Genomic DNA, 21,265 nt, shown 5'->3' with positions numbered 1-21,265 from the left:
TCACCAGTGCCCCCCAATGGAGTCTAACAAGTGCCCAGCAATGCAGCCTTACCAGTGCCCACCAATGCAGTCTGACCAGTGCCCAGCAATGCAGCCTCACCAGTGCCCAGCAATGCAGCCTCACCAGTGCCCAGCAATGAAGCCTCACCATGCCCCCCAATGCAGCATGACCAGTTCCCAGCAATGCAGCCTGACCAGTTCACAGCAATGCAAGTGCCCAGCAATGCAGCCTGACCAGTGCCCATCTAGGCAGCCTGACCAGTACCCATCAATGCAGCCTGACCAGTGCCCACCGATGCAGCCTCACCAGTGCCCACCGATGCAGCCTGACCAGTGCCCACCGATGCAGCCTGACCAGTGCCCACCGATGCAGCCTGACCAGTGCCCACCGATGCAGCCTGACCAGTTCCCACCGATGCAGCCTGACCAGTTCCCACCGATGCAGCCTGACCAGTTCCCACCGATGCAGCCTGACCAGTTCCCACCGATGCAGCCTGACCAGTTCCCACCGATGCAGCCTGACCAGTTCCCACCGATGCAGCCTAACCAGTTCTCACCGATGCAGCCTGACCAGTGCCCAACTATGCAGCCTCGCTAGTAGCCAACAATGCAGCCTGACTATTGCCCACCAATGCAACTTGACCAGTGCCCTCCAATGCAACCTGACCAGTGTACACCAAAGTAGCCTCATCTGTGCTCATCAATTCAGCCTTACCTGTGCAGGGGAATAGAGAGGAGAGGAAGAGGAGAGCCAGCCGGATCATCACAAAGGCTGGTGTCATCTGCTGTGACCGCTTTAATTTGAATTGGCGGGCACCTGACGTCACACAAGTCCCGCCTCCTACCTATGATAGGCAGCACATGTCCCGGCATTGGGCAAGTGTGCGGTCTATCAAAGGTGACAAACCAGGAGGTGGGACTTTGTGTGATGGCGGGCGACCACAGATTCAAATTAAAGCTGTCACAGAGAGCGACACCAGCCTGACACCCCCTCCTCCTTCCCCCGCTACCGGGCCAGTCAGAAAGCGAATAGTGCTTTGCGCATGCGCAACGGGGAACCGGCTGTGAAGGCAAAAGGCTTCACTGATAGTTTCCTCTACCAGCAATGGCAGCAGCAAAACCCGGGAGCCAATCTGAAGAGGGGCTGGGGTACGGATATTGCGGGCTCCCTAAACAGGTAAGTGTTCATATATTAAAAGTCAGCAGCTACAGTTTTTCTAGCTGCTAACTTATTTTTTTCCCCAGGGTGGAACACCTCTTTAACTAAGTTTTGGATTTACCACTGGCTCAACATGATCTGTTTTAGTTGTACTCAATAAGTAGAAGTGGACTAATGAGCAAATTTATCTGTGACACTACTCCAATCAGCAAGTTCCTTGTTAGCCTACAGGCATACCCCACTTTTAAGTACACAATGGGGTTTATTTTCTAAAGCTGGAAAGTGTAAAATCAGGCTCACTTCTTCATAGAAGCCAATGAGCTTCAAGGTTTTATTATCAAAGCTTAATCGAACAAGCTGGGGTTAGAAGCTCATTGGTTTCTATGCAGAAGTGAGCCTGATTTTGCACTTTCCAGCTTTAGTAAATAAACCCCATTGTGTACTTAAAAGTGGGGTATGCCTGTATATACACTGTAGCACAACTGATTGGCTCCTTCTATCTCTCCTAGTCTGAGCTCTGTTGCACAGGGACTACATTTAATTGTATATAATAAATACAGAACTGCATTCATTTGTAGTTTTATATCTGCCTTGAGTTCGGCATTCACCCACACCCTCAAAAAATACCGTTCAAATCTAGAAAACATGAGGCATTTCCCTTTTTTTCAGGCAACTGTGTTGGTTACAAATCCATCCAAACGTCTCCCCAGTTCTAGGGTGGGGAGTGCTAACTAAGGCAGTCAGTCTATGCTTTTACATCATTAACAATTTACTAGTTGGATAATTATATTTTACTGACAGATTCGCATTTAACCTTACACTAAGAGTTGAGACAAAAATAACTGAGTGGTAGACTACAGTAACATCCCGCATGGCTTTCTGCTGTGATAGACTAAATATGTCAAACCTAACTCTGACCCGATTCCTTCACTTCACATCACGTTTGCCAAATTTTAAACATGCTCCACTGAAATAGCTTCCACCGTATCAAATCATTTAGCTGGCTTCTGCGCTTAAAAAAAGTAGTAAGGTGATAGGATATTAGGTTATGTCCTTAAGTTAACAGGAGTTCCAAAAGTTATGATAGAGAAAAAAAAAAAACAGTCCTTTTCCAGATGTGTACATATGTAGTCAGCAGTGTGTAGGAGTGAACTCTGATAGCTCTTGCAGTCCATATAATTTCTATGTTATCAGTTCTCAAGGAGAATCAGTTGCTCTGTGCACCTAGTGTAAAAATCATACAAATGGCTTCGGGAAGATATTCTGCTTCCAAATGCTGCTGCTAGTCATCGTGTAACCTCCATGGTAGAACATTTCTTATAGGCAATCTCATGTCCAGTATGCACAACCAGAGACCAAGCTTTTGAAAGTCTTGGAAGTAGAACTTCTTCTGTATGTTCAAAACCTCCAATCACAGGATTGTGATGCATGAACGAGCGTCAACACGCCCTGCAAAGACCAAAGAAGCTTCCCTGTGTAGCTCTGCTCTGTAGAATAGTACTGACTAGCACCTCTCCCTTTTTTAGTAATGGTAAGTACTATGTGGGTATTAGTGTGTATATATGATAAGATTTGACACCAGATCCTGGACTGAGTTCTGGCATTGGCAGCTTTGCCACTGTGCCCATGTTGGGCAGGCAGTACACACACCAGACAATTTCACATAGAAGGGAGCAATAGGAAATTGGAAAAAGAACATTATGAACACTGATGGATGACCACTCTATTAGTAGTAAAAAACGGAAGATTAAATTAAAAAATAAGTGGAACAGGTAGTGAGACTTGTAACAAGAATTTATCAAAAATTAAATAAGAGAAATAAGTAGACTACCACTGCAGACCTTCTTCCAACAATAGTAGTGTGAGCTTGAAATAATTTTTTGGCAAGCTTTAAAGTACGTCGGTCAGTAATATAGCAAGTAAACAAAATTGCAAGGCAGACAAGGACCGATATGTGCACATACCTTCAAACCTCTACTAGAAAGCTCCACATTTTGAAAATTAAAATTAAACATTTCCATAACATTGGGCCAATATTTGGGGGCACCAAAAAAGCCAGGCAGGGATTTACAGGTATGAACACAGACTATTACATGCAAGCTGCATTTCCAGGTTTACAGTTTCCTAACTTTTTTTTTAGAAATAGCAGATGCAGTTTGCAGTGGCAAGGGCCTTTTCATTTTTACAGGGTGGATATTTTGGCCAAATGATTTTCCAGACAGACGCCTTACTGCGGCTACATTTTGCTGTTAAAGGGCAACTTCACCCAACACTGAGGGGCATATTTCTGAAACAATTTGCACATCTATCCATCCTGTGAAATTGCATATGTGTTTGTTCTGTGCGAATGGGGGCAAAATTTATTGTGATTAGACTAGTTTTCTTTGTTTAAATGTTCCTCATGCAGCGGACCAGGAAAACACTACATTGTGGCCACTAGATAGAGCGGATGATCATATCTAATACATTTGTTGTGATCATTAGCTTCATCTAGTGGCCATAAACTGTATTTTCCTTATTCACTTATTTTGAATAGCGATCAACATTAATTCTGAAGAGAAAATAATCTAATGTACAAAAGGGGGCACACCATTGGAGCCCACTTTTTGGGACAGCGCTCATCCTGCCCTGGTTATTGTTAGGATGCAGGTTGGCTAAAATGTACTGTCTCTTTAAATGTAGTCACTATGTTTTAGGTGGTCCAATGGGAATCCAGGGAATTTTCTGGAAGTCCCTGGGAAGGTGTTAAAAGGGGCTGCTGAGGGTCTTTACTTCCTCTTGCAGCGGCTGGACCTAAAGCTGAAGAATCTCCCTCCCTTCCCTGTCGCGGTATATTTTATGTGGTTGGGTCACCCCGGAATCTGGGGGGGCGTATTTGTTTGTTAAATAAAGGTTGGTTAGCCCGTGTTCTGAAAACCGGGCAAAGGTTTTTCTATATATTTATTTTCATCTGAATATTTGAATTATTAGGTTTACATTTATGAATATTTTGAAACCAATAAAAATTACCGCGGCCAATTTTTTGTGTGTGTGTCTATTACTAAGATTCCTGGTTGTATCTGGGGAACTAAGGTAATGGGCAAGGTGTGGCCTGCTGTCCCATAACATTAATTTTTCTCCCCATTCACACACAACATGCAGTTTCACAAGACACATAGCCCTGCAGTTTTTTTTATAATTATTCATTTTGTTTGAGATCTGTGCTATGATAGGGCTGAGCATCACTGGCTAAGTAACTCTATTGACCACTTACATGAATAGTTAAATGATAAGTTCACCTTTCGAACATGTAATATATTCCACCTCTTCTAAGGGTGGAACATGTAACATGTTCCAGCTCCTGCCTCCTCTACCCCTGATCGTCCCTTCCTGTGACAGCAGGCGACGGTTCCTCTCCCCACACCCGCTGCCACAAAAACAGTGCAGCTGTGCAGTGATCTGCCAATACAGCTGCATCCGTCTTTCACAGATTCCTGTGAATGAATAAACTACAAGTACTTTGTGCTACAGGGCAGATGGTCTTGTAGTTTCAATGGGCTGTGGGGGAGCTGATGAGCTCTCTCCTAGACCACCAACATGTCCTACAGCTTTCAAACAGAAAGCCTGTACAGAGGTACAGGCTGAAAGCTGAAAGTCATTACTGCAGGAGCTCACATTGCACCAATGACCAACTGATTGTGGGTTTAATGCTTTCCAGATTCCTGCAGGAAAAATGAAATACACATTTCTTTCTGCAAAGTGCAAGTGAATGGAGCTTTTAAAGCAGAACTGCATGAAAAATATTTGTTCTCCAATGCAGTAGGGCCATGCCTGCACTGTATGGGTTAACTGCTTGTTTTGTCTAGCAGCTATACTAGCCCGATCCTTTAATGTTCTGGAAAACCGTGCTCCCTCAAGTCCAGCGGCAGACTGTTCCTGCCATTCAGAGCCACTCTATGGGCATGAGGATGTCAGGAACAGTCCATTCACAAGACCGCTCTTGTGCGGGGGGCATGTGCACTCAGAGGATCGCCAGATAAGGCAAATATATCTCCGCTCTGAAATACCCTAGCCAAAAATGAGCAGTTATTCATGCACTGTGGGAACAGGCCCACTGCAGGAGAGAAAAAAATTGCCCAGTTTCTTTAAAGTTGCCTCAAGATTTTAAGCTACTCTTTAGTGAATACTTTCTTCCTGGTCCAATCTTCAATGTAAATAATCATACATGTATCCAACACCGTGTTTGTTTCTTAATTTAAATGTGTTCATTGTAAGCTGTTAAGAATAAAAACATCTGGTAACAAGATTTTTTTACTGAAACAATATGTATATTTTGTAACATTTTTATTCACTATTATCACAGTTTCTGTTAGAAATTTGAACTTACATGTACATTGCATGGTTTATCTAAATAAATTGTGAAGCATAATTAACCGTGCTAGTTGTAGACATTCTCCTGAATTTTCCATGATGTGTTTTCTAATAAAACAGCATGGCGTGAATGTAAAAATCACAGGCATGGTAAAAGCAATATGTTTAATGAAAATAAACATGTATAACATTTAAAAGCAATCCAATGCATAACAACATGGATTGTAGGCACAGTATATCATACCTGAACAAAGTTGCTCGACCTTTGTGTAGTTTAAACACAATATGTCATTGACCCATGCAATGATGTCATGTCTGCTCATAGTCTCCTGGGTTATCGAGGTAGAATACACGTTGACCGCCATTCCCCAGCTGCAAAGAAAAATACATCATTAAGTACTGAAGTCTGCATAAGTGCAACATCATCATCTAATGCTAAGGCCTGCACAGACGGGCAGATCTCTCCCTGTAAAACGACAGGTACTAAGAGATTGGCCCATCAATGGTTATATCACCATAAAGTCAGGACTAATAACATCTAGTCTATTTATATGTGGATGCACTAAAAGACATTTTTACAGTGTCCAGTCACACAGAAGTCTAGCTTTTTCCAGCAGGCTTAACAATCTTTGCAATGAGTACCAACAAGGGGCAAACCGCTCATTCATTTTTAACTAGAGAGTATAAAATTATATTGAATTTTTACAATATCATACAATTTTTTTCTGTTCTCATATTCTCACAATGACATGTCTTACACACATTTATTCTTGTCTATATTTCCATCGCACAAATTCGTGGATCACAGACTCGTCTTTAGTGGTGCTGTAGTGATTACCAGCTGGACACTGGATATCACAGAACAATGTACATAATCGCCAAATTCGTGGATCACAGGCTCGTCTGTGTACATAATCTGGATATCACAGAACAATGTACATAATCGCCAAATTCGTGGATCACAGGCTCGTCTGTGTACATAATCGCCAAATTCGTGGATCACAGGCTCATCTTTAGTGGTGCTGTAGTGATTACCAGCTGGACACTGGATATCACAGAACAATGTACATAATCGCCAGCACACCATGGAAGTTTTATTGTAGAGATCACATCACAAATGAACAAGTGCAATGTTTCAGAGCCTCGCATGCCTTACGAAGGGTCCTCAAACATTGCACTTGTTCTTTTGTGATGTGATGTGATCTTTACAATAAAAGCTTTGGACTGCAATTGAAGATCCATGGTGTGCTGGTGAATTTGTACATTATACACATCTAAATCTCCTCCAAGTAGTATCTCTGTATCAGACAGTACAATTAACACCCTTGCTCAGTGACTACAGAGTAATTTTCTCTATGACTGAAACAATTACCATGTTGTGCTGAGAGGGTCTGCATAAGTTATGTGCAGTTATATGCAAGTTTGACCACATGCTGTGTCTAAAATGGAAAGGTATGAATAAAAATAAAAATAAAAATTAATGTTTGTAAATTTTACTACACAATGCGGGCCAAACCAACCTATACTGTATATCAAGGATCTCCAAACTTTCTAAACAAAGGGCCAGTTTGCGGTCCTTCAGACTTTAGGGGGGCCGGACTGTGGGCATTGGGAGTAGAAATAGTCCTGGCATCAGTGGGAGTAAACAATGCATATTTGGTGTCCGTGGAAGGAATACTGCCCCATTATTGGCGTCAGTGAGAGGAATAGTGTCCCATTGTTGTCAGTTGGGGGAATAGTGGCCCATCATTGGTGTCAGTGAGGGGAATAGTGCTCTATCATTGGTGTCAGTGGTTTGTGTCAGTGGGAGGAATAGTGCCCCATTTTTGTTGTCAGTTGGAAGAATAGAGATCCTTCATTGGCATCAGTGGGAGAAATAGTGTCCCATCATTGGTGTCAGTGGGTGGTATAGTGCCCCATCAATGGTGTCAATGGGAGAAATGGTGGCCTGTTGTTGTCAGTAGCAAGAATTATGCCCCATTGTTGGTGTCAGTGTGAGGAATAGTGTCTTGTATCAGTGGGAAGAAAAGTGCTCCAAGGGCCAGATTAAAGGGAGCAAAGGGTGTATCTGGTCCCCGGGCCACAGTTTGGAGACCACTGCTGTATATCATAATAGGAAGCTAATGGGTTTGCCTTTAAACAAACATTTCTCTTAGCAGCAGCAGCTAAACTACACATAGGGAGTTGTGCTACCTTCCAAGAGATTTGTATTTCTCTCCATACAATTCTGCGATTTACATAGATCTGATACACAGCACAACCCGGTCTGGCAGGGAATAAGACTTGATTTTTTAATTCTTATTTACTGCACTTAAATTATGATTACTGGTCTCCTACCCACCCCAGCCTGTGGCTAGACAAAAGAAGGAGAAGCTGCACACCACACAAGCTTATGCTCATCTCTCTGTCAATCTGCTTCCTCCTTCTATCAGCATATAAATGGATTCCCTCTTTATGCTGCTTCTACCACTCCTAGTCTAAGCTCTGCTGTATGAGGCCAATATGAAGTCAAATTATACTGCTTGCATTAAAAAAATACATTAATGATGTGTTTATGAATACAGAACTGCATTCGTTTGGGTCTACTATAACTGTCTAGAGTTTAGCTTCAATTTAATTTCAGTGCTTTGTCGCACCTTTCTTGGACTTGTGTATCTCTGTGCACTTGTACAAAGGATTGGGCAAGTCTCAGGTAAAGTCTATTTTCAGTATAATTTATGAATGCCCCAGCGTTCATGGTTTCATAGATTAGAAGCACCTTAAAAATGATATTGGATTTTCATATGTATGTGCACATCAGGCAGCTGGACATCTTTGTCTAGTTATCTGTTACACATCCCAGTCATCATTCAGTTCTTGCATATGATGCATAGCTTGCAAATATCGGCAGTGTATGACTAACTGTAAAACTGTGCGTCCATTATTCCACCCCTTATTAATTAATATGCAGGAAATATGTAGGAAAATGAGAGCTGGAATCTGAAACGTTTAAATATTCCAGAGCTCTTTGTAAAAAACCTAAAGAAACAAGAGGAATAAATGTATGCAGGCAAATGCCTTCTGCACAACTACAAATCAGAATACAGACCTAATTTATAGATCTTCCTAGAACTGTTAACAGAAAGTAGATTACACCTCGAACTTAGAAAAAAAAAAGGCAAACTTGGTCCATGTGTACATTTATGTGTACAGATTCCAATTAATTTTATTGACATAAGTCTTCTCGTATCTAAATTCAAGAATGTACTTTAAGAACATCATCAGAGCCAGTCATACACCCTTTGCTACGCACATGATGAGAACTTTAACGTGATCCTAAAGCTTTAAGGTTTTTCACTGCAATGCATTCTATGTATTACAGTGAAAAACCTTCTGAGCTGCAGCTGCCCCCCAGATCCCCTCTTTTCTTTACATGAGCCCATTCGTTCCAGTGATGGGCACAAGCCCATGGGCTCCTGCCGCACCTCATTGGACAGACTGATGGCAGCTGGAGTGATTGGCTTCCGATGCTGTCAATCAAATTCAGTGAGAAGGGCCAAGTCCCACTGTCTGTGTCAATAACGCAGCAGCAGGACCAGTGGCGGCCCGTGAATTGTGGGTGCATGGGCGCCGCCCCACACATCCATGCGCCCGTCCCTTTTCAAAATGCTGGATGCATGGACTCCTATGGCGAGGGGTGGGAGGGGGCAATTTATTTTGAAGCACCTGATTAGAGCCAGAGGCTCTAATAGGCATCTAAATAGGGTGGGCTCGGGGCACAGAGAGTTCGCCCCCCGATCCCACCCAATTGTGTGACGATAGCGAATACATTTTTGCTATTTTGACACAAACGTTTCTCCCCGTCAATCAGGAGGCAGGGCTTCAGACCTGTCTCTCGATTGGCCAAAGTGTTATGATTGGATGCCAGTCACTTAGGAAGAGGAGCAGAGGAGACAAGCTCTGGACTGCAGATAGGATACCTCCACCACTGCTGCTGTTCTGGTGGAAATACAGGAGCAATTGAAGAGGATACCCACAGCTGATGCTGAACTGTATACCCTGATCTGTGAGGCTGAGCTGTATACCCTAAGTGGTATACCCTGATTTGTGAGGCTGAGCTGTTTATCCTGATCTGTATATCCTGAGCTGTATACCCTGATCTGTGAGGCTGAGCTGCATACCCTGATCTGTGAGGCTGAGCTGCATACCCTGATCTGTGAGGCTGGGCTATATACTCTGTCCTGTGATGCTGGGACTGTATACTGCTAACACTATAGGTGGAAGCAAGTGGAATATAGGGGACAGAGTGGGTGGATTCTATAAGGGGTGGGGCTTATGAGAAGTGGGAGGGGTCAAAAAAGAGTGGGGTCTGGCGCCCCCCTCTCCTAAAACGTTACCAACTACGATTGAGCGGGACTCCGGAGCGAGCACGCACAGGTGCCCCCAGGAAAAAAAACTTCACTGGGGGCCCCCTATGAAGAGGAGGGGCCTAGGGCACCAGTGGGGAAACCAAGAGGAAGAGGATATCGAGCTGCTCTGTGCAAAAACATTGCATAGCACAGATAAGTATAGGCATGTTTGTTATTTTTATTTAAAAAAGAAACAAAGCTTTATAACCACTTTACCACAAAATGCTATGCATCTTCAAGAGTCTTGTCAAAACACATGACATGGTGGGACTTTTCACTACATGCACAAAAAACATAACCTACCATCCAATTCCTTGTGGATGACAGGTGGAGGATCAGATGTGAGTTGAAGACACTACCAGTAACAGACCTCATGTAGTTATCGAGAAATTTCATCCAACAAGCTCAGATTATGCAATGACAGTTCCCACCTATTACATTCAATGATGTAGAGGTGTTAATAAAGAACTACATAGCCTGTGTGAGGTATCTTGACCTGATCCAACTGGCCATTGGTTGTTACAGCATGAGATAGTCAAACACCAGAATCCTGATTGTTAACCATCATCAGTTAAACTTTTTTTTTTTTATTTATATTAAAATCTGTAACCGTCATCATAACAGACAGTATATAGCAGCAGCAATATGCTGAAACATTTTTCCTTGTTCAGTTCCCACGGTTGATCTCCTTTTTAAAGCTCTAATGAGCTGAGGAAGCTACTCGGATGAGTGGTGAAACATCTTCGACATTACAGAATAAGTCCAGCTTAATGTAAATAATTCTGACTAGGTATACTACGACCTGAATAAATGAAACCTATAGTGACATGAAAGGCGATCTCCAAATAAAACTACTCCTTGAAAAAATGGACCTAAATAACTATTAAAAACTTAAAGAGTGACACAAGCAATACAATACATCCATTGACTAAGCACACAGAAGATTGAATAAGAGCCAGGGGTGTGTCCATACTAATCAAAGTCAGCTCTCAGACTGTTGAAAAACAAAACGGTCATAGTCACAATCAATAAAATAATCATAGCAAAAACAAGTATGCAAAAAAAGGTTGGGGGCACCTTATAAAAATTATAAAAACAAAAGGGGACATCTAATAGGTGGAAGTGATAAACCCAACACAACAGTCCTAGTCACTGGGGGTGTTAGCTTGTCTGGCTGCAGTCAGGCTTTCCATTGAAGAGAATGGAGGCTGCTTTGCACATATTCATTTTTAGGGACAGGGACTGAAGGTCGAAAGGCTGTACAGTAAAGATCATGGAACAGTGAGAATTGGTTGTAGGATGTCTACTAAAAAGGAAGGGGAGAAAGCACAGAAAAGGGTCAACTGACACCCTCCCAGTAAAACTGTTCGGCCAACAGAAACAAAGAATGCTTTTTGGAGCTTACATTAAGCTAAAGACTTTCTCCCCACTACATGTGATGGTGCTGCTGGGTATCTGAGGAGCCAATCATCGAGCACCAGCACTGCACGTATGAGGAACTGCATGCCTAGCCGAGGTCAGTGTCTCTCTAGGCAGATGAAGCCAAGACCAGGATGACAGCTCTGGACCTTGCATCTTTAGAAACAAAAAAGGGCAGCACCCTTATTTCTGTATTTACATGTTCCCTCTAACACATCCGGACACCAATGCAACAATTAAACCTGGGTCTGGCTCGTTAACACTTACCAGTCACAAAAATGCCTCACATAAACGCTAACAACTTCTAATCATATCATATCATACTTGTTGCTTCTGCTGGTAAAAAGGGTGAATTACGGGCAAAGCTAGGTCCACAGGGGCCATGAGAGAGAATGTTTTACTTAATATGACATCATTCCCTGATCTCGGGGTCAGGAGTCATAAGGGGTATTGTGGGTAGCTGGTCACGCAGTTTCAGGAGACCCGTAATCTGTTTTTCACATGCACAAAAACCCACTTTTCTGTCCATGTAGAGAGCATATGAAAACTAGAGATACTGTATCTGCAGTAAACTTTGAGATGGAGTGTAAACCTAATGATCGACCTTCTGGATACCTCTGCAGGTAAAATCAGACAGAGCACAATGAAAATGGAAAATTGTACCAAATACTGTAATTATCATTTACCAACGCAAATACATGGCAGCATACATAAGATATAGCTCCACCCCAATATCCACACACAGGACCTGTTTAGCTCTATAAAATAGAGAGCTACCTCCCCCATTCTCCGTATAAAGCACAAAGATCAGAGGGAAGGTTCGCATGCTGCCATGTATTGGCATCAGGAAAGGAAAATTATGGTAATTATTTGATACAATTTTCCATTTTCCTGATGCCAAACATGACATCATACATATGATACATAATGAGCTTTTGGGAGGGAGGGTTTAATGCTACAAACTTAGTCTTTATTTGACAATAGACATAAAAGCATGGATGGTTTTCCTCCCAAACTCTGCTGTAGTAAGAGCTGTTGGATCCACCCTGTAGTGTTGTAAGAACATATGATGTGATGACCAGCTAGTCTCTTTGCCGACTGTCTCCAGAGACAAGCCTGCCGTACCGCCCAAGAAGAAAACATCACCCTGGTTTAATGAGCTCTAACCACCTCTGGAGGATCTTTCCTGGCCGCTCGATATGCCCGGTGAATAGTTTTTACTATCCAGACTGAGATGGTTCTGGCCGAGGCCTCTTTCCCTTTAAATTTTCATGATGATGAAAAAGTCTGTCAGAACATCTGAATGTAGAAGTAGCCTGAAGATAGGCTTTGAGGACTTTTGAAATGTCCAACTCATGCAGATCAGCATTTGATTCCGCTGGGAAGGCTGGAAGCACCCATTCACTGGAGAGATGAAATATCAATGCCACTTTTGGGACAAAATGATCCAATGGTCTCAGCACAACCCTGTCTGGGAAGAACATGGAATAAGGTTCTGCTGCCCCCAATTCTTGGTGTTCCGACACCATTCCCTCTGAAGTTTTGGCTAAAAAAGAAAGCCGTTTTTAAGGTGATATCTCATAATGAACAGTCTTCTGTCGAAGTACGAGGAGGGTTTGCTAGAAGATTGAGAAGTACTGCCAGGTCCCATTGAGGCAACCTATTTCTCTTGGGAGGGTGTAGTCTAAGTACTGCTCTCATGAAGTGCTCCAACAGCAGGTTTGCTGACGATTTCTTTTGGGCAAAAGCCGAGATGGCTGAAAATTGCACCTTAAGCGAACTGAGCCCCAAATACAATCTGGATTGCAGGTAAGACAGGATTTGAGATACATTTGGGTCACTAGGGTCAAACTGATGTCCAGCTGCAAAGCTCGTGAAACTATTTCATATTCTGGAGTAGATGGCATTGGCTGCCCCCTTTCTTGAACTCTGTAAAGTTCTAACACCCTCTGGAGAACATCCTAACTCTTGTAACCCCTGCCTTACAGTCTCCAGGCCGCTAAGGCCAGTCTTGATGGTTGCAAATGTAGGGTATCTGCTTCAGACAGGAGATGGAGGAGTCACTGGCAGAGTGATTGGTGTGCACATGCTGAGATCCATTGCCAGAGATCCATGGTCTGGGAGGCCAGTAAGGAAATAATGTGATGACTGTCAATTTCTGTCAACAATCTCCTCAAGAATTTCAGGATTAAAGAAATTGGAGGGAAGGCATAGGCCAATTTCCAACCCAAGGATGGGTGAAGGCATCCGTCCCCTCTGCTAATGGATGAGGGTAGCGTGAGAGGAACCGGCTCACCTTGCAGATGGTTGATGAGGCAAAAATATCTATCTTTCGGACACCCCACTCGTGGATGATCTGTTTGAACACTTCGGGGTGAAGGGACCATTCGTTGGGGTCCATGAATTGTCTGGATAGGTGATCTGCTGACAGCCTGGAAGATATATGGCCCTCAAATCTGGGAAATATTGTTGTGCCAATGTCATGATTGATTCCACTTCTCTCAAAAGGAATTGGTGTTGCATCCTGCCTTGTCTCTGTATGTAGGACACTGCTGCCGTGTTTTCCAGATGAAGCCGAACTGGGCGACCCTGTATATGAGGCAGCAAGATGGCCAATGCCACGAATGCTGCTTGAAGTTCCAGAATATTGGAAAGTAAGCTCTGAGTGGGAAACTTCCCTCTGCCCTGGATCTTGTGTTGTTCACAGGTGGCGCCCCACCCTGCTGGGCTGGCATCTGTGGCAACAATGATCCATGGCTGTGGCCCTAATGGACTATGCAATTTAGCATTTTTTTCTTCTACCACCAGAGACTTTGGCGGCTCTGGCTGGTGATCCTGATTGGCTGGGCTAGACAAACTATTCCATTGCATCAGGAAGCCTTGTTGGAAAACTCACACACAATACATGAAGCCATCGTCCTGAGAGGACTCATGCACTGGGATGCTGACATCACTGGCGCAGCCAAAGCCTGTTGGAACTTTTCCCTGATTTTGGGGAGTTTATAAGGTGGCAAATAAACTGTGGCAACCCAAGTGTTGAATTTGGCCCCTAGGTAGACCATGTTCTCTGCAGGCTCCAGCTGGCTTTGGTAATGCATGTCCCTCAACGCAAATCTGAGGAATGCTGGTATGACTGAAGGATCAGGACATGCTGGTAGGCATAGTGCAAGTCCACTGAAATCCAAGTCTCCTGGTTTAATAACCTGGATTATGGTATGGAGAGAGTCTTGCGGATAAATTGATTCAGTCTCGTGAGGTAGTTCTGGAGGCTGCCATTTGAACAGCCAATAATGGCCTTGTTCTACTGTGGACTGAATCCGCCGTTTTTTGGCAGTGGTTTTGCAGAAACTGGCTCACTTTGAGCCACCTGGCTCCAACTGCCTCCTGGCCGAGCCTGTCATTTAAAAGGGCTTCTGGGTATCTTGGGGAACCACAGGGGCCTTAGTTCTCTGCGATCTTACGAAGGTTGACTGTGTACCCCTCCAATGTTTTCAAGTCCTTGGATGGGCGAAAGCCTCCAAAATCCCAGTATCTGCTTATCGTTCCTCTGGATGGTTGCCCCCTCTGGCGTCTAGACCTTCGATCTTGGGGCAGAAGACCTGATTTTCCTCCTGTAACCCTGTAGATGGCAGTCTCCAGTTTTTTTGGCCAAACAGCTCCTTCCCATCAAAAGGCAGATTACAGCAATTCTGCTTTGAGGATGGGTCAGCCACTCAGAGTTTAAGCCACAGCGCTCTTTTGGCTGTGACTGAGTTGAGCGTGGCTCTAGAGGACCATCGAATGAAGTCTATAGCTGCCTCACCTGTGAAGTTCGCCAAGAGTTATCTCATCAAGAACCTTGATGATTTTTTTCTTTTGGCAGCTGGTTTTTGATCGCATACTCCAAGTTCTGCACCCGCACTCGCATAGCACTTGCTACGGATTTTAAAGCAATGGTGAGTTTACAAGCACCACCTGCCGCGAGATAAAACTTCCTTAAGTCCATGTCAATGCGTCAATCAAGGATATTGTGACACATTCTTGGCCAGTCTGGTGGATTAGATAGAGGAGTCCCATCCTCCTTTGTTAGTGTATACAACTTCTGCAACCTATTGATTGAAGAGGATTTTCTCTCTCCCTTTCCCATTCCTACTGAAATAGGCCTTTTATTTTTGTCATAAGAGGAAAGGTAGCTATCTGTTTCTTTAGGTTCCTCCTATGGAACCCAAAGGCTTGTTCACACTTTCAGCAAGCTCTGCTATTGAACTAAAAAGCCATCTGTGCTTAGGTCACTTTTCAGAGGCATTTGATATCATCACGTAGAGGGACAAGTGTTCCTGCTATGTGATTTTCAAAGGGAGATTTGTACGCAATGTAGCAACCCGCATGGGGGCGGCCCATTCACTTGGCTGCCCTACGTGTGTAAAAAGAAGCCCCTGCTCCTATTTTTGGGCGACCAGCTTCGCACAATGTTTTTAAAGGTGGGTTTTCCCATGTGACAATCTCCGCAGAATCGCATCACATTTGGGGTGCCCTGAAAGGATAAAGGCACCTAATGCGCTTTGTGCAGTGATTTCCAAACAAATTAAAATCAGATTGTATGGTGTGTGATAATACATTTTCTGTTTCCAGATTCTCCCATTCCAGTTCAGCTTTTACTTCCTTAATGAATGCTGGCATTAGCGCAAAATCAAAGCCTGAACCTTCAGGAACCTCTGCCGAGGGAGGAGGCGATATCTTCTCCCTCTGCCAGGAAGGTTGGCTGTAATACTGGGTCTGGGGAATCAGCCTGCCTAATCTACTGGGCTGGAGTCACCCCTGAATTGCCTGGTACCCCTCTAGTTAGAGAGGATTGACTGGATTGGTTTAGACCTGGTGCAGGGCCCACACTGTCCGCTTCTGTCCCTGGTTGCCCCAGACGACCGGAAAATTATTCCAGGGAGTTTGGGTCTACTTTATTGAGCAAAGTTGAAACCTGCTGATCTCTCATACTCCTGGTCACTGGCAAGCTGTCTGAAGCAGTTGCTGCAAAGTAGCTTTCCAGACATAGGTTCATCTCCACATGACCAACATTTGCCTTTCGGGCGCTGAGCCCTCGGAGGAGAAGCTGTCTGCCAGGACTGGAGGAGTCATTTTCTGCCCTGAAAAAAATCCTGACAAACCAGAGGGACAGGAAGACAAGCTCGTCAGGGCAGAATTCACTCTTTTTCCCGCATCTTCCTACTTACCCAAAGTTGGTCCTTACCTGGTATTGCGGTGGTCTTGGTTATGTGGTGTTAGGCTCATGCTGGCGGACGAACCAAAAGGTGCAAGGGGGACTGCATGGCAACAGAGATAAATAAGGGAAGCAAGAGAGAGAGAAAAAAGACATATATACCCCCCTTTTTTTTGCAAAGAGTAACAAATTTAAATAAAATAAATATCCCCCCATCCTCTAGTAATGCATTGCCCCCCCCCCCTTCTATCCCTATTACTAGGATAGCAAGATTTTCCTGTGATTGCTTGTTCTTAAGAATGAGATGCTGCCTCTCTGGATGCCTGAATAGCAAAGGCATCCATTACCTGGCCATTTGTGCCCTTTAAATAGAGCACCTGAGAGTGAGAGAGACTCAGCCCTTTCTCAGCTCTGTTCTAATTGGAGGAAAGCCAATGCCCATCCACACAAAAGGACACTTTTAAGCTGGCTACACATCATACAATCCTCTGCAGATTTATTTCCTGTAGATTTACCAAAAACACACAATATGAGGTCAAACCTTAAGAGCCTCAATTTGTATGCAATCAGACAGGCCCCTGCACCACATGGTACTGGCAAATCTAAAGGAAATCAGACAACAAAAGCTGCGCAGTGTGTATGGGGTCTTTAGAGACATGAGAGCAAGAAAAAGAAAAAACGTTTTATAGAAATGGACAGACTTGGAAAGAGTTCCATAGGAGAGAAGATATCATGCAGTCCCAGCTGCTCGATCCGGACTCCAAAGCAGGCATGCCACAAGAGGATTGTCGTCTCTGACTAAAGAACACCTCGACCACCAAAACACCACCAGAATGGGTTCCCACCTTGTTGGTGCATTTAGCATGTGGGACTGCGTACTGGGAGGGGCTTAAACCTAGACGGACTCAGACGTAGTCAGCAGGTAAAGCCTCATGTACACTGCTGCTGGTAAACGGACATTCAGAAGCAGTTGGATGCTTATTTCAGCTGCCCCTGAACTCATCCAATGTATTCTTATGTGTACATATACACAGGTTCGTTTAATGCCATTTTTAGGCAGTTGTGTTTCGAGGCTTTTCTTTTAAGGCAAAAAAATGAGTTCAGACGCCGAAGTTTCCATCGTTTCAGGCGGGTTAACGTGGTACTGGCATTAAGTCTTGTTTTAGTTTAGTGTTTTTAAAAGTGCCCTATTTTTTTTACAGTACAAAATTTAAAAAATGATAGCAAATGATGAAAAACCACCAAAATTAAAAAAAAAACAAAAAAAACTTGTAACTGCTTGCAGTGCTTCATAGACCATGTATATGCCCCTAATGAGCCCATGATCCAATCCAATACACCGCTAGCATTGCTGTTAGCCAAAGTAGAATTGGAATTTGGCCTATATGTTGTTAGATTTGAACCAGGTGACCCCACCATTGAGCTTGACTCCCGACTCGATCAAACATAGTTGCATGAAATTTAATATCTGGCTTTTTTAATTTCCCTCACATATACTCATTATGGGATTCATAGTAAAAGCACCGAAATTGAGATAGATACAAGTACATTGCCGTTATCTCTCAGCTGCTGCTATTCACACTGGTCTCACAGAATGGCTGAAATTGTTAAATACAGTTTTTGTGCCTTGGGAGGGTCTTATGATGTTATCTTAAATAAACGCTTCTAGACGCGAACGTGGCAAAACGCGACTAAACACAGAATGGAAATGTGGATAAGCTGCATTTTTTTAAACGCCAGTTTCAAGCTGTCAAAAAAAAAATGTTCAGAAGAGGTTGCCTCAGAGCTCCATGTACATTAGGCCTAAGAGCTTTATCCCGAGTGTAACGGTCTGTAGGTGTGGATCTTTTGAGGTCAAAAAGGAGAACGGGGGAGGTAAATCTCAGTCAGACTTTTATAGAGCTAAACAGGTCCTGTGGGTGGATATAGGGGCAGAGCTATATCACATGTATGCTGCCATGTCTGGCATCAGGAAAAGACTATAGTACAATTTGATTGTACACTATACCTGATAACAGCCTGAATTGTAATCTCAGAACATTTCCTATTAACATTTCTGGCAAGATATAATTCACAAGGGTGTGTGTTGCTGTTTAAAGCGATAAGACTTTTCAAAGATCCCTTCCACACAATGGTGGGTGGTAAAAGAATCTGACACAGATATTCTCCCTGACTTTGCCAGTGAATGATCACTGCACACAGGTAGTTAGTAGATGAATCCTTTTTGTTTGGAAGATAGGGGCAATCCTAAATTGTCTCCACAGACTTATGCTGGGTAACCTCTAGAAGCAATAATGAGCACTTCTATTGTTCACAAGCACACAAAATCGAGTGTTGATTGGCCATATATGGGCTACCTTAAGCTTAAATTACGCATTATTATTATTATTATATTAAAACACTGCTTCCATCTTTAAATGTACTAATAATATGTAATAGTAGGGCAAAAAGACATAAAAGGTTTGGGCATGAATAGTCATAAAAGATCACCAGGATCAAGTCCATTGACTTTCAAAGACAATACAGTGGCCTAAACTATTCAGAGATTGGTGGAGAGCACAGGCTGTCCTTTTCTGAAACGAATAGGATGTTTCTAAAAGCCAAAATAATGTGAATAAACATTTACATATATTAGGAAAAGCATAGCCATTGTTCATGATGGATTGCTTATTATGGCCCTATTGCATTAGAACCTACAGCTGCCAAAGAAAAGGTCAGGTTCTTCCAAACATCTTCCCATTTAATCATTCATTCCAGCTCCACTGAGGGTAAACATCCATACCCATAAAGCTCACACATAACATTTCTACTATTTATATAGTACGAGGGGCTAATGCCTGAACAGTATGGAAGCCAGATTTTCCTCAAAGCCCACTGGGTGAAAGAACCACCAGACTTACAGCCTGGGCACGTGAACATGTAGCCTATTCATTCATATGGAATACTTCACAGGAAGAACGCATTGTAGATATACAACAGCATGCGGCCAATTTCCCAAACAGTAAAATATTATATTAGAGCTTCATAGGTGGTCTAGAATGTATGTGTTTTCCTTTAATTACTTTTTCAAAAACACTGTGGCTTTGAAAACTGCATCTACTCACTGTAGTGTAATTATTTATAGCACTTTGGCTGCAAAATGCTTTCCTGTTCTGTTCCATTTTTAGTACTGTTTTGTTTCAATTTACTACTTCCTATCAGAATGATTTCCTCATGAACAGTTCATAGTTCTAGAAGATTTAAATAGATTTTTTTTTCCTTGTTACACAGATATACACTTATGTATGTTATGTGTGCATTTGGAGAGTAGTGAATGTTTTAAAGTTGCAAATCTTGCCCGCTGTCATGTTGATCCAGTGGTTTCAATACTTGTGCTAAAAATTTGAAACACATTTACAGATTAGGTGTTTTCACACCAACTTCACTGACTGATCCAAAGGTACGAACCCATTGAGTTAGTATATCAGACAGGCAACTAAAGCCTCGTACACACGAAGGGATTATCCACAGACAAAACCACTGACTTTTGTTCGAAGGCATGTGCCTGGTATTTGTCTTGCATACAAACAGCAAAGAATTGTCGGTTGATAAACATGAACATACTGACGTACTACATGGTTTTTCAGCTCTTTAGCACCACCCTTTGGGCTCCTTCTGCTAATTTCATAAATGTATTTTATATGATAGACAATACAAAGTGGCACATAATTGTGAAGTAAAAAGAAAATGATAAATGGTTTTCAAAACTGTTTACAAATAAATATCTGAAAAGTGTGGTGTGCATTTGTATTCAGCCCCCTTTACTCTGATACCCCTAACTAAAATCTAGTGGAACCAATTGCCTTAGGAAGTCCACCTCTGTGTAATTTAATCTCAGTATGTATACACAGCTGTTCTCTGAAGCGCTCAGAGGTTTGTTAGAAAACCTTAGTGAACAAACCGCATCATGGAGGCCAAGGAACACACCAGAGAGGTCAGTAATAAAGCTGTGAAGAAGTTTAAAGCAGGGTTAGCTTATAAAAAAATATCCCAAGCTTTGAATATCTCACAGAGCACTGTTCAATCCATCATCCAAAAATGGAAAGAGTGTGGTACAACCACAAACCTACCAAGACATGGCCATCCAACTAAACTGACAGGCCGGGCAAGGAGAGCATTAATCAGAGAAGCAGCCAAGAGGCCCATGGTAACGCTGGAGGAGCTGTAGAGATCCACAGTTCAGGTGGGAGAATCTGTCCACAGGACAACTATTAGTCATACACTCTACAAATCTGGCCTTTATGGAAGAGGGGCAAGAAGAAAGTCATTGTTGAAAGAAAGCCATAAGAAGTCCTGTTTACAGTTTGCGAGAAGCCAAGTGGAGGACACAGCAAACATGGGGAAGAAATTGCTCTGGTCAGATGAGACTAAAATTTAACTTTTTTGCCTAAAAGCAAAAACGGTATGTGTGGTGGAAAACTAACACTGCACTTCACCCTGAACACACCATCCCAACTGTGAAACATGGTGGTGGCATCATGTTGTGGGGATGCTTTTCTTCAGCAGGGCCAGGGAAGCTGGTCAGAGTTGATGGGAATATGGATGGAGCCAAATACAGGGCAATCTTAGAAGAAAACCTTTTATGCCGCGTACACACGACTTTTTTTTCCGTCAGAATAAACTCTTGACGGTTTTTCCGACGGAGTTCCAATGGAGTTCCACTAAAACGGACTTGCCTACACACAATCACACCAGTCCGATCGTTTAGAATGCAGT

The 21,265-nt window shown here is 43.1% G+C and overlaps 1 protein-coding gene across 3 annotated transcripts in view; it reads right to left on the bottom strand.

Annotated features, from left to right (window-relative positions):
- MAPRE2 (microtubule associated protein RP/EB family member 2) overlaps nucleotides 1–21,265 on the bottom strand; it is a 261,893-nt gene that overhangs the window by 73,083 nt on the left and 167,545 nt on the right. For all 3 annotated transcript variants that reach the window (XM_077492654.1, XM_077492653.1, XM_077492652.1), the window contains one exon: nucleotides 5,754–5,881. In XM_077492654.1, the coding sequence (XP_077348780.1) occupies nucleotides 5,754–5,874 (121 nt within the window). In that variant the 5' untranslated portion in view covers nucleotides 5,875–5,881. The remainder of the gene's footprint in view (nucleotides 1–5,753; nucleotides 5,882–21,265) is intronic.

Source organism: Lithobates pipiens, unplaced genomic scaffold, assembly GCF_037356315.1.
Source record: "Lithobates pipiens isolate NorthernLeopardFrog02 unplaced genomic scaffold, aLitPip1_a1.2 Scaffold_19, whole genome shotgun sequence".
Taxonomy (NCBI): Eukaryota; Metazoa; Chordata; class Amphibia; order Anura; family Ranidae; genus Lithobates; species Lithobates pipiens.
Note: the sequence above shows the minus strand (reverse complement) of the source record. Positions and strands in the feature narration are given on the sequence as shown.